The following is a 15762-nucleotide window of genomic DNA, read 5'->3' on the forward strand; positions in this document are numbered from 1 at the left end:
GAGTTTGATCCCTGGGACTCACATGGTGGATGGGGGAAGAGGTCCCCTGGTTTCTGACCTTCAATGCCATGGCCGCACATACACCCACAAATAAATTCAATCTTAAAATTATGGTATGTGTGAAGGCACCTGTGCCCTCACCCCCACCCCAAATGCACACGGAGCCCAGAAAACAACTCTGTGGTATGAGTTCTCTTTCACTTTCACTTGAGGAGACCAAATTCAGATGGCTAGGCTTTCAAGGCAAGCACCTTTACACACCCAGCCATCTTGTCAGTTCCTAAGACTAGATATGGCTCAGACTGGCCTCGAACTTGCAATCTCATTTCTCTGACCCCTCAGCGTAACCTACTACCATGTAACGAGGCTGTAAAATGATTTTTATTTGCTCGTTTGTAGATCTTGTGGTGATTGGGCCTCTCTCTGTTGCCACAAATCGATTGTGGAGGTCAAAGGCCAACTTTGCCGAGTCGGTTTTCTCCCACTGCCTTTATGGGGCTCTGGGGATGGACCCGGGCCACCAGGCTTGTGTGCCAAGCACCTTTATTTGGAGAAGCATCTCCCTGGCCCAGGGCTTTTTGCACGCATTCCAAGAGATCACTTTTGTAATTTTTATCATTCCATTTGTCAAGAAAGGGGATTCTACATATGGGAGCATGTGTACCTCTGGGCCCCATATGTGAATCAGAGTTAGAGGCCTCACTTTAGGCCTGGCACTGGCACTAACAACGGATGGCCTTTAATGAGCTTACTTTCTGGGCCTCATGTTATGAAATTAGGTAAGAATGGGAGAGACCTTTTTTTAAATCATCTTATAAAAATATACACACTCTTCTCCCCCTGTCCTTTACGTTTTCACGAGGTAGATGTGTACAAGCATGAGTATTCTAGATCAAAATGAATAAAGCTTCCTAGTTGGGGGGGGGTGTTTTCTCTTCCCCCCTTTCCCTTTTTGGGTGACCAGACACTGTGCTATGTAGCTCAGGACAATGCCTAACTTGTGACATTCCTCCTCCTCCCCCAGTCTCCCAAGCCCTAGGCATGTCCACCCAGCTGTGAAAACCTTATTAGTGTGAATGTGCCACGAGCACAAGTGAGTAGATGCTATGGGACACAGATGATCTGAGGGCCTCAAGAGTTGGTCCTCTCCTACCTCTGTGCACCCTGTGAAGGGAATTCTGGGATGTCGGACTGGGTGGCAGGGGCCTTTCCTCACTGAGGGTTATGACTGAGGCCCAATGCTGACAGAGCTGGGCGAGAAGACAGCGCTTTCCTCCACACATGCTTTCCCTGGAGCCCTGTCAGGGGCTGCCTAATGACCGAAGGTTCTGAGTAAGGCCGTTAGTTGGTGCTTTCTGATGGTCCACCTCATCTTTGCCCCCAAGGAATGTTACATTTGGGGTCCTGAGCGTCCCACAAAAGCCCACGTTAGATGTGTTCCCAGAGTGGTGCTGTTTGGGAGCAGCAGAGACTTAAGCATGAGAGGGATTTCAAGTTACTGGGGGGGGGGGGAGAGCATGCAGTTAGAGAGGAAAATGGGGCTCTAGTCTCTTCCTTTTTCTCTTCTTTTCCAGCCATAAGCAAGCAGCTCTGCTCCTCCACGTACTCCGCCAAGATGAGTCTTCTCACCACAGACACAGAGCAATGGAGCCAACTCACTGTGGACTGGAACTTCCCGACTCTGGGTCTAAATCATTCTTTTCTCTCACAGTACCTGCTAACAGACACCGAAAAACAAAACAAACAACACAAGCAAGACAATCAAGGCGGAGTGCTTGATTTATTCTTACTTCCTTCCAGAAAGTTTTAACCCAACAGGATGGGGTCTATAGCTGAGTGGTAGAGTACTTGCTTCGTACACACATAAGGGCGGAGGCTTGATCCCTCATGCTGCCTCCACCCAGAAAAATTACCAGGAGTAGGCTGCGATGGAAAGCTGGCTCTGCAGAGCTCAAAACCTTGAAATAATGCCCGTCAAATTCTACATATCTTTGTGAGATGGGTGGGTTTGTTGTTTCATTTTCTGAAGAGAAGAAACTGTGCCATGCACAGCTTACAGCCCTGGAGAGGAATGTCTCCCTAGGATTCTGGACTCCCCCAGTGTAAAAATTTTAGACTGAGTCTCAGAAAAATCTTTAAGTTCTTAACACACATAAAATACCTTGTTTCACCTCCAATCCTTAGCTGTGTTTTCATTATTCTTAGAATTCTTAACTTTAGCTTTATTTTCTGAGATAAGATCTCTAACCTAGGCTGACTCTGAACCCCACATAGCCAAGGATGACCCTGAATTTCTAATCTTCCTGTCCCTACTTCCCAAGTGCCAGAATTACAGGTGGGCCAGTGTGCTTGTTTTATGAAGGCCGAGGACTGGAAACAGGACCTTGGACATGCTAAGCTAGCAAGCTGAGCTATACTGCATAAACTACATTTAGTTTTATGTGACAGAAAAATGGTCCAGCGTATTCACAAACCACTGACAGATCCTGCCAGAACTACCATGTTGAAAGACAAACTAGATGCAAAAATATTCTAAGGGAAAAAACCCCAAACTGTAGTATTTCTTGACAACTGACAAAAAGTGCCACGTCTGGTCTGAACATCTGGAGTAAGCACAGTGGTCAGCAGGCGTCTCCCACAGAGGGAAATGTACTGAAGATGATGGCAGAGGAACTAGATTTCTACTCCCCAGCGACACAAGATGGTCTGCTTACCTTGCTGCACCACTGGCTACTAACGAGCCATCAGTTTATGGTTTTCTTTTGCCGAACTAACGAACTATTAGAATTTTCATCTCTAAATACCTCAGTAGATACAAAGGGCTTCCTTTGGGATCAACTTTTAATTTCCTCAGACGGCTATAGCAATTTTTCATGTTTCCATTATTCTTCATGTTTCACGTATCCCAGACTGGCTTTGAACTCACTGTACAGCTGAGGATTACCTGGAACTTCTGATACTCCTGCCTCCACCTCCCCAGTGCTGGGTTTATAAATTCCATTTATATGGTGCAGGTGATTGAACTCAGGGTCTCATGCATGCTAGGCCAGCATGCTACCAACTGTAGATAACACATGGTTTGTGTTAACATGTGAACAGGGTCTGAACAAGGTAAGTGTAAACATGTACCCCACATGTAAACATGTACCCCACATGTAAACATGTACCCCACAGCAGTCTTTCGGGCTTTCACATGCTGCACTTCTTCAAGCAGCTTCGGATGGCGTCACTCGCTCAGAGCTCCTGGATAAAAAAAAAAGGGTTCTGGCATCCGAGATGTGATACAAAGGAACTTAAGAGTATAACAAATGTGACCAGTTAAAATCTTTCTCCAAGTAAGTTTGAGTATGTCAGTCCTGAGAACCAGAACTCGAGGACTTCATTAGCAACTTAAGTTCAAAAGGTGCATGACGCAGGCCCGGCCCATGCCAGACTCAGAACTCAAAAGGCTGAGGAAGGACCATCTCTTGCCTGCTTGGAAGCCTGGCTCACTTTTAAGTGGTCCTGTGTCGGTGAGGTAATCTATGGTGTGTCAGTCCCAGCTCCAAAAGTGGGTGGTCTCTGCAGAGGGAGGTGCAGGCTCACTCTCCCTCTGGCTGGAGCCAGTTCCTGCAGCTGGCCCGAAGGCAGCCTGCAGACTGCACTTGCACGTCTCTTCATTTCTCACTTGAGTGCCCTTCTTTGGGTTCCTTTCAACTGCCCACTTTAGCTCGGCTTCATTACACCACCGCTCCATTTGTCATGTAAATTGGGGGACTCGGGGAAGTTTTTCTTTTGGCCTTGTCTACGGAAGAATACCAAGAGGTATTCAAAACGTATTAACACAAACCAATGGCACCAATAAAAGCGAAATCTCCTTAGCAACATCGTCTTGATTGCAAAGGGAGAACGGAGAGCATTTAGCAGAACACTGGCCCACATGGAAGACGCATTTGTCTGGAAGAATCCAGCACAAAGCCTAAAAGAGAGATTTTGAAAAAATCCAAAATTAACTCACAGGGAACAGTTACTCTTTTTTTCAAAAGTCCACAATTGGCTACATTAAATCTATCGTGTGCTTTTGGCTCTGCAACATTGTATCTCAGAGCTTTGCAAACTGAAATTACAACACCCTGCATGCTTCACATGAGTTACAGGGTGTTTTTTGTTTGTTTTGTTTTTTGAAGTTTTTTTTCCTCCGTTGATTTCTTTGCTAAAGCAAACAAAAAGTCTTAAGAAATATTCCTCTCACACACAATGTGAAGAAAGCTGAATGGCTATTTAGCAATATCTAAGACTGTAGGTACAAAAGGTTGTGCTGTCTCTTGGGCTTTCCGCAGTGGATTCTAAGATACTAACTACTGCGGGCAGCAAGGGCATTTTGCTGCAGTTTCTGTTTATGAAAAAAGAAATGGAATACAATTCTGAGAATGCTCTCGTTTTTGTTAGAATGAAAACAGTCAAAGAAATGGAAATTCAGAAAATAAGGTATCATTCTTTTTTTTAAAAAAAAAAAACCCTCCAATACAGAAATGGTTCAAGGAAACACCAAAATGCAAAACTAAAGCTAAAGTTTCTCTCTTCAAATGTTTCATGTAGCACCGCCATTTTGTATCTAGTGAAGCAATTCAGGTAATCTTCTCTTGCATACTACAGAAGTTTTTGTTTTCTGAGGCAGGGGTTTCTGTGTAACTTTGTACTAGAACTCCCTTCGTAGACCTCAAAACTCAGCCATCTGCCTGCCTGTCTTCCCAGTGCTGGAACTAAAAGTGTCCACCACCACACCTGGCCAGTCCTAGAGAACCGAATCTGGTATTTTTGTCAGAATTATACCTCTATGTGGCTTTCCCTATGCCAAGCACACAAATACACACCTGAGAACAAGACTTTCTGTAAGGCTGTTAATTGAATAGACTGTGGAGGGGATGGTATGCTGTCTGATAGAGCTTGATTTCAATTTATTTTGGGCCACCTGTGTCATTAGCTGCTTAGTAGCCATTTCTCAGACCCTTGAAACAGGTCAAGTCCTCCAAATGTATCAACATGCCACTGGCTTCCACCCACTAAAAGGCTAAGAATGCCATCAGACAGCATCTGAGCCACACAGCTGACTGCTGTGACCTGGGATTTCCACCAGTGTCTGAAAAGTGCCTGGACTGATGACTTTGTTCTGTTGCTATAAAAATATGAGGACACATCTGCCACACTGGAATATGGAATTTGGGATAATCTCAATCTCTTTCCAGGCCATGGCTGCAGAATAAACTTACTCCCTTTGAAGTAAAAGTTGTTTATGCACTGACATGTGGATATATGCATAAGTATTTTCCATGTTAACTACTGGGATCTGGGTCAAATAAAATGGGACAAACCCCGTGTGCTTAAGTCACTTGACATACGCAATATACAGGCACTCTAAATGTGTATTTACAGGGGGTCGTGACCAGAGTTATTTCTGCCTTAACCTGAAATTTTGAGTGCCTAATAGGGTAACTGGCAATCTGCATTCACTTCAGAATTTAAAGACAACTAAAGGAGCAAGGGCACAAGATAGAAGATGCACTTTTCCATTTGTTCCTCCACAGAATAAGCTTGGGCCTTAGGCAAGAGTTCCACCACCAAGTGAGACGTTCGCAGATGCCTACTGCAAGACTTTCAAGTTCACCACACCAAGTTCTAAACTCAAATTCATAAGGAGGTCAATTTAATTATTTTATTCCCAGATATCAGTGGGAGTGCTGTCCACCGTAGGTGTGCATGGATGTGAACCACAGAGCCTTCTCAGTCCACTATGGAGCCTTGGCCTGTCTGAAGTCCCCACAACCCCCAGAAAAAAAAATCTAGAAGCCACTAATTAATAAGCTCATTCCCTCTGCTTAAGAGTTGAATTGTGAACCAGGACGCATTTAATCCTAATCCTCGGGAGACAACGGCAGGTGGATGTCTTGTGAGTCACGTCTCAGGAAACCTGTGGAAACTTCTCTAGGTGCGTGCTCTCACATAAAACTTGATGAATAAGACTAAACAACAAAGGTAACACCATGAGGTAGTCATAGCATCTTCTTTTGACAATGAAAGCAAAAATAAAAAATAAAGTGGGCAGAAGATTTGATGACCTTGTAAAAATCAGAAATATCCTGAAATCAAGATGAGCATCTTGCTGGCACCAGAGCCAATGCCTCAGTTGCACAGAAGGTTTGAGACTAGCCTGGACTACATGAGAACCCATCTCAAAACAAAACAGGATCAGCATCGGGAAATCTGTTTTCAGTACTATTAGAATAATGAAAATATTAGCCTGTGATCTTTGTACTGTAGGCTAGGGAAGGGAACTGGGGGTTGAGGACGAGGCTGGATTACGTAAGACTCTATCTGAAAACGAAAAAGAATGAGAAAGAATTAACATTTTCAATGGTTTCCTTGATAAATGAAGACAAAAGGCAGTTCTGAACTATTCCCAGGTCTAGGTGATAACCCTGGACCAGTGGCAGAGTGCTGCCGACTGCCGCCCAGGCCTGAGGTGACAGAGCCAGCACAAGGTCTACCGGGATAAAAGGGCCTGCAGCTAGATGCTGGTGCAGTGTCAAAGACAATTTGAAACAGCAATAGCAAATCAAAGTAAATCTGTACAATGAAACTTGAGGCACGCAGCTAAATTTCACCCGGTAAATTGTGAAGCCAAACATCATGAAAATTGAGACAGTCTGATTATGTACAGAGCAACATAAAAAAGTGGCGTATCTGAACTTGTGCAAATAGAGGTCCCAACTGCACAATCGCCAGCGAGCATCTTCCACGTGACCTCAGTGGAAACTGTCCAGAGCTGGACAGCTAGCTTGTATCTACAAGGATGCAATCAGAAATACTCCCCAAACCCCAGAAAACCATTATGGGGAAAGGTGTGGTTCTTCCTGACTGAAAACTGTTCACATACAAAATTATTCTAGTAGTTAGTGGAACTCATGGTTTACTATTATCCAAGGTTTTGTTAAATTTTGTGCATTTTAAGGCAAAATTATATAGTTTATATTCTAAAGAACTGGAATCTAGTCATTAAAGACTCTTGGTATAATATCAGCTGGTAATTTAGATAGAGAAAGGCAGCAACATTCACCTCAAAGCTAAAAATGTCACATCAGTTTTACCACTGCTACTGAACTCTGGAGTAGTGATTTTAATCCAAATATCCACAGATGTGTGTAAAATACAACAGTTTGTAAAATAAACTGTCTGGGAAAAGAGTTTCTATGTAGCAATAGTGACTACCTGTAAAAAGCCAATAATGTACAAAAAAGAACATAGTTAATTTATTGGCTTACATACACATGGGATTATCTGATAGTGATCTACTTCCTTGGCCAATCTAAAAAGCACTAATGGTTCCTGACTTACAAACTTAGGATCAGAAAACAGGAGCTGAGGGAGAAGCTTCAGTTCCTTGGACTGATTGATGTTCGAGTAACAAGGGTGCCCCTGACATATAATTTCCAGTACATGGGAACTTAAATTTATGATCTAAAAAACAGTAATACTGTAAGCCATTAGTGAAAACTCTAAGTGCTTGAGGTGTGATTGGTTTGTGGTAATGCACCATGGTTCTTTTCTGTGTACATCTGAAGTGTGGGCGTATACATTCTCAGCAAGGAACACATTTCTAATTACAGTTGTAAAAGCCTTTAAAATCCTGTACTTAATATTAGTTGTGAAGACAGTCTTACAATATAATTTTGAAACTGCAACTGACCAACGGGAGACAAATGGCCTCTTAACTAGGTCAAAGTTTCCTCTGCAGCCCACAGCTATGGCATTCTACAGACTGACAGCTGTGTCCAGGGAGCACTGTTGTGTAGTCTGCACGGTCATCACGGTTTGCTGCTCTTTCTGAAGCCCAAGTGAGTTCAGCACTGTGTGAATACACAATCATGTCACACGGAAACACAGAAAACACTGCAGTCTGGAACAGCATTACTTTGAAGTGTACTACTTACGGTGGTAGGACATATCTACCCTGGCTAAACAAAGGTTAGATAAAGGGGTGAACCATTTAAATCCTTTGTACTCTGAGTGCTTCACAGAGAAGTTTTCTATGGATTCAAGATGTTAAGTTCGTGTGTGTGTGTGTGTGTGTGTGTGTGTGAGAGAGAGAGAGAGAGAGAGAGAGAGAGAGAGAGAGAGAGAGAGAGAGAGAGAGAGACACACACACACACATTGGGACACTGTCTTAAGTCAAAGTATTAAAGACAATTCCTAAAGTCCCATATAGGATATGAAATACTGGCATTTGCTATTCAAATTTATATAGAAGCACAGTACTTTAGAGAAGTACAAAGAAACACTTTTTAAAAATACAGGTATATAAATTAACAAAATTGGTATTTAAAAGGTTTAATACAGGGAGGAAGGTAGTGGTACCAATTCTTAATACAAATTATTAAACAGTTTATATAATTTCAAAGTTATTCACATTATTGCTCGATACCACAACTATATGGAACAAGTTCTTGACACACATTAAAATGTGTATAATTTTAAGCTTATAAAAAAACAAAGTCTACACATAGGCCATTCAAAAATCTCTAGTGTGGAGATATGTACAACCAAACAAAAAGATACATGTATGTGTATGTTTAAAAGTAATAAGCTAATCTGATCTGAACTTAAATATCCAATTTTCAATCAAAATTATATAACTGGATTGAAAGTGAATGGGTAGATTGAAAATGGTATTAAACATACCCTTTATTTCTTATCTACTCTATATAACAATACATCGGTGTTGTATCAGATAATTTTTAATTCTAGAACTTTGATTTCCAAACTATTCAGAAACACATTCATTCCACAATTAGGTTAGATGGGAAACATATTTTACTTTTAATTTTAAAAGGAGTAATTCAAACTCATCAAGCACGGCTGCCATCCTGCCTGCCAACTGGAACTCTGAAGGCAGAGGCTACTCTACAGTGAGCTCACGGAGCCCTAGAAACCGCTGCTGCGGACACACTATTTGTGATGTGTCTCTTCTAGGAAATTTATCACTTTTGAAGACAGAGATATTTTCAAAACCATTGCTACTTCTTCGTAAAGTTAAAGTGTATCTGCCAAGACAGACAGAGCATCAGGAACTGTGTGAGAAAGGTCAGCTCAGGTCCAAAAGGCTATGCGAGAAAACTTACTGTTCTCAAAGAACTTCTGTGACAAATTCTAAAGGTAAGAAAAAAGTACAAGAGCATGTCAGAGCAGACACGTATGCTTTTCTTTGTTGAGGAACTGATAAAGGATTGTGTGAACCTTTTTGACAAAATAACAAAGTCTGGCCATTTTTATGCTAAGTTCAAATGTATTTTTTTTTTGAGAATACAAAAAGTAATCCTTGAAAATCAGAATACATAACAGAAAAGAGCACAATAACTTAAGTATTAAACATTTGTATGAAATAACTTGCAAAGTCTGACAAATATGCACACACAGAACATGCGGTTATTTAAAAAACAAAACAAACAAAAACACCACCCCATTCTGTAGAACCAGCATCATGTCACCAGCAGGAGAGCACCAAGCAAGGCACCATTGGAAAGACAACACACTTGCAAAGTCTCTATAAATAAAGCAAATGCTAATCTGGTCGAAAAATCGGTGTCTTTGGTAAAAATTCTATGAGGATGACCTGTAAAAGGAGAAAAAAAAAAAGGGGGTTTAAACAATTTAAAGCAGATTTTTTTTTTCTTAACCTTAAAACATGCCATTTTCTGCTGTTTAAATTTTTTCCTTAAAAAAAAAAGACATAAAAGGCTGGGTGATAGTGACTCATATGCCTTTAATCCCAGCACTTGGGAGGCAGAGGCAGGAGGATCTGTGAGTTCAAGGCCAGCCTGGTCTACAGAGCAAGTTCCAGGACAGCTAGGACTGTTACACAGAGAATCCTCGTCTCGAAAAAAACTAAAAACAAACAAACAAAAAGTCAGAGTGGAAGGGGACTCACTGGGAAGAGCAAGAAGGAAGGGGCTCAGTGAGGGCAAAGGAAGAGCACAAACACATACATTATACATGTATGAGAACCGCACAATGAAGCTCAGTAAGTAGTTAGTACATGCTAACAAAACACAATTTTTTATTTTGAAAATCCACACATATTTCAAACTTTAATTTTATCCTTTTTAAAGAAAGGTCTTACTATGTGACCCTGGTTGGCCTGGAACCCTCTATGTAGACCAGGCTGGCCTTGAAATCATAGAAATCTCTGTACCTGCTTCTAAAGTGCTAGCATGAAGGGAGTGTACCACCACACCACCTTAATTTTATCAGTTTTAAAGGACATTTATTTATCTGATAACCTTGAACCTCACTGGACATTCACTGAGTGTGAAATATCCTTTAATTCTATGAAAAACAAAAAAAAAAACAAAACAAAACGAGTAAAATAATGGAAGCCTGTTGTGGGATATTTGCACACTGTGAAAATGTACTGCGGTGACTGGCCAATAGTGAGGCAGGAGAGACAGGCAGTACTTCCAGACATAGAGAGTTGCCAGCCAGAGGGAGAGGAAACAGGATGGGGAATACCAACCAAGTTAAGGTGACTGAGCCACAAAAAAAAAAAAAACAAAAAAAAAAAACAAAAAACAGATTAAAAGATATGGGTTAATTTAAGTTATGAGAACTAGTTAAGAACAAGGCTAAGCTAAGGCTTTTGGAGCTGGTGCTCCCCTCCCCAAACCCTCCTACAGACGTCCAGGAACGTGATTTGAGGCAGGTAACATAGGTGCTCCACTTGATACACTGGAGTAGCATGTGTATGCATGCATGCCTCAAAGATGAGAAATGCTGAGAACTGAACACAGGGGTTTCAGTGTATGCTTCTATGTGAACTAATGATCTAGACCAGACAGGCACAATGGCCTTGTAGGGAAGGCACTTACTTACTTCCAAGTCTGATGACCTGAGTTCAAGCCTAGGAACACCCATGGAGAAAGAATTCTTTTGGGGTATCCTCTGAGCCCCCCACATACTCACATAGATAAACTAAATAAATGTAAACCAGTTCTAGGACAGTCAGGGCTACATAGACAGACACTATCTCAAAAGAACAAAAGAGAAAAACAAAAATCCTAAATTCCGAAGCTTTGCCTTTTCTATCATACAGTTTATATAGTTAATCACTATTTGTATTAATATTTCTTCTCTTTAATCAACTCAATCCCACAGGTCTTCTCTATGTCCTAGAACTGCTTACATTTTACCATGGCAGAATGGAAGAGCTCTGTATGACTGTTCCCTTTCTTCCTCTTTCTGAATCTTTTTAAGAGCTGGAATTTACTCAATAAGTAAGGCTGGCCTTGACCTCAGCCCTCCCATCCTCCTCTCCTCCCCAATCCCTGTAAGTGCTGGGGTTATAGTCAGGAGCTACCCTGATCAATTTCTACGCACTTATTGTGCTCATTCTATCTCTGCCTCTTCCCCAGATTTCTTTTCTTTCTTTCTTTTTTTTATTGAGAAAAGGAAAAATAAAAGTTTCCGCCTCCTCCCAGCCTCCCATTTCCCTCCCCCTCTCCCACTCCTCTCCCCCTCCCTCTCCAGTCCAAAGAGCAGTCTGGGTTCCCTGCCCTGTGGAAAGTCCAAGGTCCTCCCCGCTCCATCCTGGTCTAGGAAGGTGAGCATCCAAACTGGCTAGGCTCCCACAAAGCCAGAACATGAAGTAGGATCAAAACCCCGTGCCATTGTCCTTGGCTTCTCATCAGCCCTCATTGTTCGCCATGATCAGAGAGTCCGGTTTTATCCCATGCTTTTTCAGACACAGTCCAGCTGGCCTTGGTGAGTTCCCAATAGATCAGCCCCACTGTCTGTATTCTGGGTACTGGTTTCTTAGGAATGTCTGCTCTGAAACTAGCAGTCCTCTGGAGACCTTAGCCCCTGGAAAGGAGCGATCACAGGTGGGAGCCTCGAACCCAGCTATTCCTTTTTCCCAAGCCCTTCTCTTCCTGGGTTAGCAAAACTAGTTAATTTGTTCCAAAGGCACTTTTAATAGTAAACCAAAGGAAACTGAAAATTTTATAGCACAAGTATGAACGCTGACTACAGCTAATTTTTATTTTGAACTTGATTATATTAAATATAAGTTATATTGAACTGTTGTATCTTCTCCATGCTCCAACTCTGGATAAAATACAATTCAAAAAATTATTTGAAGGAGCTGAAAAGATGGCTCAGCAGTTGAGAGCACTTGTTGCTCTGGAAGAGGATCCAGGTTCAGTTTCCAGCACTTAGCAGCTCACAGCCACCTGGAACTCTAGTTCAAACACCCTCTTCTGTATTCTCTGGGAACCAGGCAAACACTGGCTGCAGGGACATACATGCAGGTAAAATACTCATACACTTAAAATAAAAACAAAAAATCTTTTAAAGAAATTATGTGAACAATAAAAAGGCCAAACTTTATAAAAAGTCCCTTTGACAAATGGATACAATAAAGCATCTCGATTGTTGAAAATGTATTTGATGAGACTATCTAGAAAGAGTTGGAAACTTGTTTTTCTCAAAGGTTGGGTCTTGACATGGAGGCTCTGATCAAGTGCTTTGTTAACCATCTGGGCCAGGAACTTTAATTTTCATTCTTGACTTCTACTGGCTTTTTGATTTACCTCAAGAAGAAAAGCACTTCCATTCTTGGTCCACAAACACACCTTCCCCTTTCTAGTTACCCTGCAGGAAGCCTTAGGAGTCACCTTCGGTCATCCTGGCCTATTATTTACTTAGAAAATATTCACTACCTAGAATATGTTCACACTAAGGGTAAGTACTTGTTGAGTGCACAGCCCTAGTCAAACTACCTCTGTTACTCATCCCACTACAAACATTCAGATAGCATTAAGGAAAAGGAAAGAGAGAGCGTAAGAAGCCGAGGAAAGGAGCATCAGGTAACAGTCTCCTGGACGGGGCATGCTCCTGCACCTGTGAGACCACAACAGCTATGGCGACCTGCACAAGATTCTGCAGGTTCCAGGCTAGAGAGGGAAGGAACCATGCAACCTCGCCCCTTAGCTGAGAAGCTACTGGCAATTCCTAGCTGCTGGGAGAGGGAAAGTCACTTTTCTTCAGGGTGTAGGCACTGGTAAGCTACTGACTGGATCAAGTAGATAATCCTATACCAATGCACATGCCAGCAACCCTAATTAAACTCAGCAGGTTATTTTAAAAAAGAGAAAGCTAAAAGATAAACATGGAGTGTAGGAGGGGCTGTGTTGAAAAGAAGGGCTCCAGAGGAAGTGGGGAGTAGAATAAGTTAAGATACTGGGAGGAGGGAGAGTGAACAAAATACATCCTACACGTTTAAAATTGTCCAAGTATTAAAAAAAAAAAGTATGCTTTAAAAAAAAAAAGTGGGCTGGAAAGATAGCTTAGTGGTTAAGAGCACTGGCTGCTTTTGCCAAGGACCTGGATTTGCTCTCTGGCACCCACGTGGCAGCTCACAACTTCAGCTCTGGGAGATCCAATGCCCTCTTCTGGCCTTTGAGGGCACCAGGCACAAATATGGTGCATAGACATTCATGCAGGCAAAACATTCATACATATAAAATAAAAATAAATACATCTTTCCAAAAGTACTTTTCTTCTCCACCCAGCTTCTTTATTTGTGCTTGTCACCTGTAAATGGTTGGACCAGCTGGAAAGATCCTTTGTAGCTCTAAAAGTGAATGACTTAAATGACTTCCAAGTTCTCATTGGCTAAATATTTTGACATTCAAACATATCTTCCACTGTAATGTTTTTTAAATTTCAGGCCCCCGAATGAGCACACCATTTTACTGTACATATGCAAAGTGTAAAACAGTGGTTATTTTTTATTTTTATTATTTTGTGTATATTTGTGTTTGTACTATTCGTGTGCATATAAACATGCACCATGCGTATGCCTGGTTAGCAGTTAGAAGAGAATGTCAGATGCTCTGGGACAGGAGTTCTAGACATTAGGGGCAGACATGGAGGTGCAAGTTTAATAAGGTACTCATAACTGATGAGCCAACACTCCAGTCAACATAACTATTTTTGACGCTATCTGAATCTGCTTTAGTTTTGAAAGAACAACGCCCTGAAAATGTGTTCCTTCACAAACCACACACATATTTCATACCTGAGTAACAACAACAATTTTGCATTGCTATTTTTTCTTTTTAGATTATCTCTAACAGTCAAAATATAACGGAGGGAAAATACTTGGCTTTAACAATCAGAGTTTGTATAAGTAACAGACAAAGGCATATAGAGTTAGAAAGGCTTGACTCATTACATAAGGTAGACTGTGTGTGACTATGATGCTCAAATGAGTTTAAAGAGCTTCTGAAGCTTTGTTTATTCCTATTTCAACCACACAAACACACATCATTCCAAGAACATCTAAAAATCACCTTAAAAGTCAATTTAAAGTACTTTTGTAGACCTATGATCATGTGAAATACAATTCTTTAAACTGCTTAATTATGTAAAAATCCAAGGTTAATTAAAAAATTTCATGAAGTATACAGTTTACAATGTTTTAAAAGCTACTAATTTGTTGTTGGACGAAGGCTGGGGCAGACTGAGAAGCCACTGGCAGTGGCACTGGGATTTATCTCTACTGCATGTACTGGCTTTTTGGGATCCTATTCTTTTTGGATGTATACCTTGCTCAGCCTAGATGTAGTAGGGAGGGCCTTGGACCTTCCACAAAACAATGTGCCTTATCCTCTTAGAATTAAATATGGGTGGGGTGGGAGGGTGTGTGGAGGGAATGGGAGGTGGGGAGGGAATTTGGATTGGTATTTTTTTTTTTAAATCTAATAAATTAAAGAAGAAAGAATTAAAGAAACAAAAAAGCTACTAATTTAGTTATAATGAGAAAATGTCTTAAAGATAAAAGAAAATCCAGTTCATATGCTCTTTGAATGAATGTTCTTCATAGAGTTCCACTTGGAAATCACGTAATTTAGATTTTTCTTTTCTCAGTGCAGGGAATCAAACCCCTTGTGTGGTAGGCATGTGCTCTACCACCAGGTATAACCAGTTTGTTATTAACTTTCATTTTTTTTCTATTGAAAGTAAATAAAAAAAAACATGCAAAAAGTAATTAAAGCTTCAGGTTTAAGCTTGGTGTTCTGGTCTATAAATGTATAACAGCAAATTATTATTTCATGAAATCCTTGAAATGTCCCAAATAGCTCTTCCTGTCCTCCCAATGACAGAGCTCTTACCATCAACGATGAAGTGACTAGTACCCGGCCAGGTCAACCTCACACTATTGCTGTTTTACGGTGACAATGAAGCAGCACACGTCTTTCCCACCTCGAAATCTAACATATGGTCATAAAGGTAGGACCTAAATTACTAAGTTTGTGAACAGAGACAGTTTGGGGGTTAAGGAAAGAACATACAAAATATCTTTGATGTTCAAGGAGAGAAAGGAGATTTGGCTGTCTGATAATGGAAGAGTGAGGAAACTTTTTAACAAATCTTTTATACATATACACAATGAGGCTTATATTGCTTCAAAGAACAGTGAAAATTCCTCAGAAATGCAACACCAGGTCCTTCACAAAAACCAGGTTTTAGTTTCAACTATTATTTCCTTTCTTATATCTTTTTCTTTTAACCTAATAACCTTTCCATGTTTTAAAGCAAAACGCTCAAGCTCAAGGAAGAATAAATTCAAATTTTCTTAAAGTATTCTGAACTTTTCAAAAAGAAAACAACTATTCAAATAAATTAGGGCATCAATAAACTAAAATTCTAAAATGGTTGTGTGTGTGCACG

At 41.0% G+C, this 15762-nt stretch overlaps 1 protein-coding gene across 4 annotated transcripts in view; it reads right to left on the minus strand.

The window, feature by feature from the left end:
- Positions 1–1761: 1761 nt before the first annotated feature.
- Chic2 (cysteine rich hydrophobic domain 2) overlaps positions 1762–15762 on the minus strand; it is a 42414-nt gene continuing 28413 nt past the window's right edge. Inside the window, exons 6-7 of one of the 4 annotated variants that reach the window (XM_050150013.1) lie at positions 3830–3958; positions 1762–3243 (exon numbers count right to left, since the gene is read on the minus strand). In XM_050150013.1, the coding sequence (XP_050005970.1) occupies positions 3235–3243; positions 3830–3958 (138 nt within the window). In that variant the 3' untranslated portion in view covers positions 1762–3234. The other 3 variants (XM_050150015.1, XM_050150012.1, XM_050150014.1) reach the window with 3 other exon arrangements.

The sequence above is a fragment of the Alexandromys fortis genome, unplaced genomic scaffold (genome assembly GCF_014885135.2).
Source record: "Alexandromys fortis isolate MF-2015 unplaced genomic scaffold, M_Fortis_MF-2015_v1.1 scaffold_0, whole genome shotgun sequence".
NCBI lineage: Eukaryota > Metazoa > Chordata > Mammalia > Rodentia > Cricetidae > Alexandromys > Alexandromys fortis.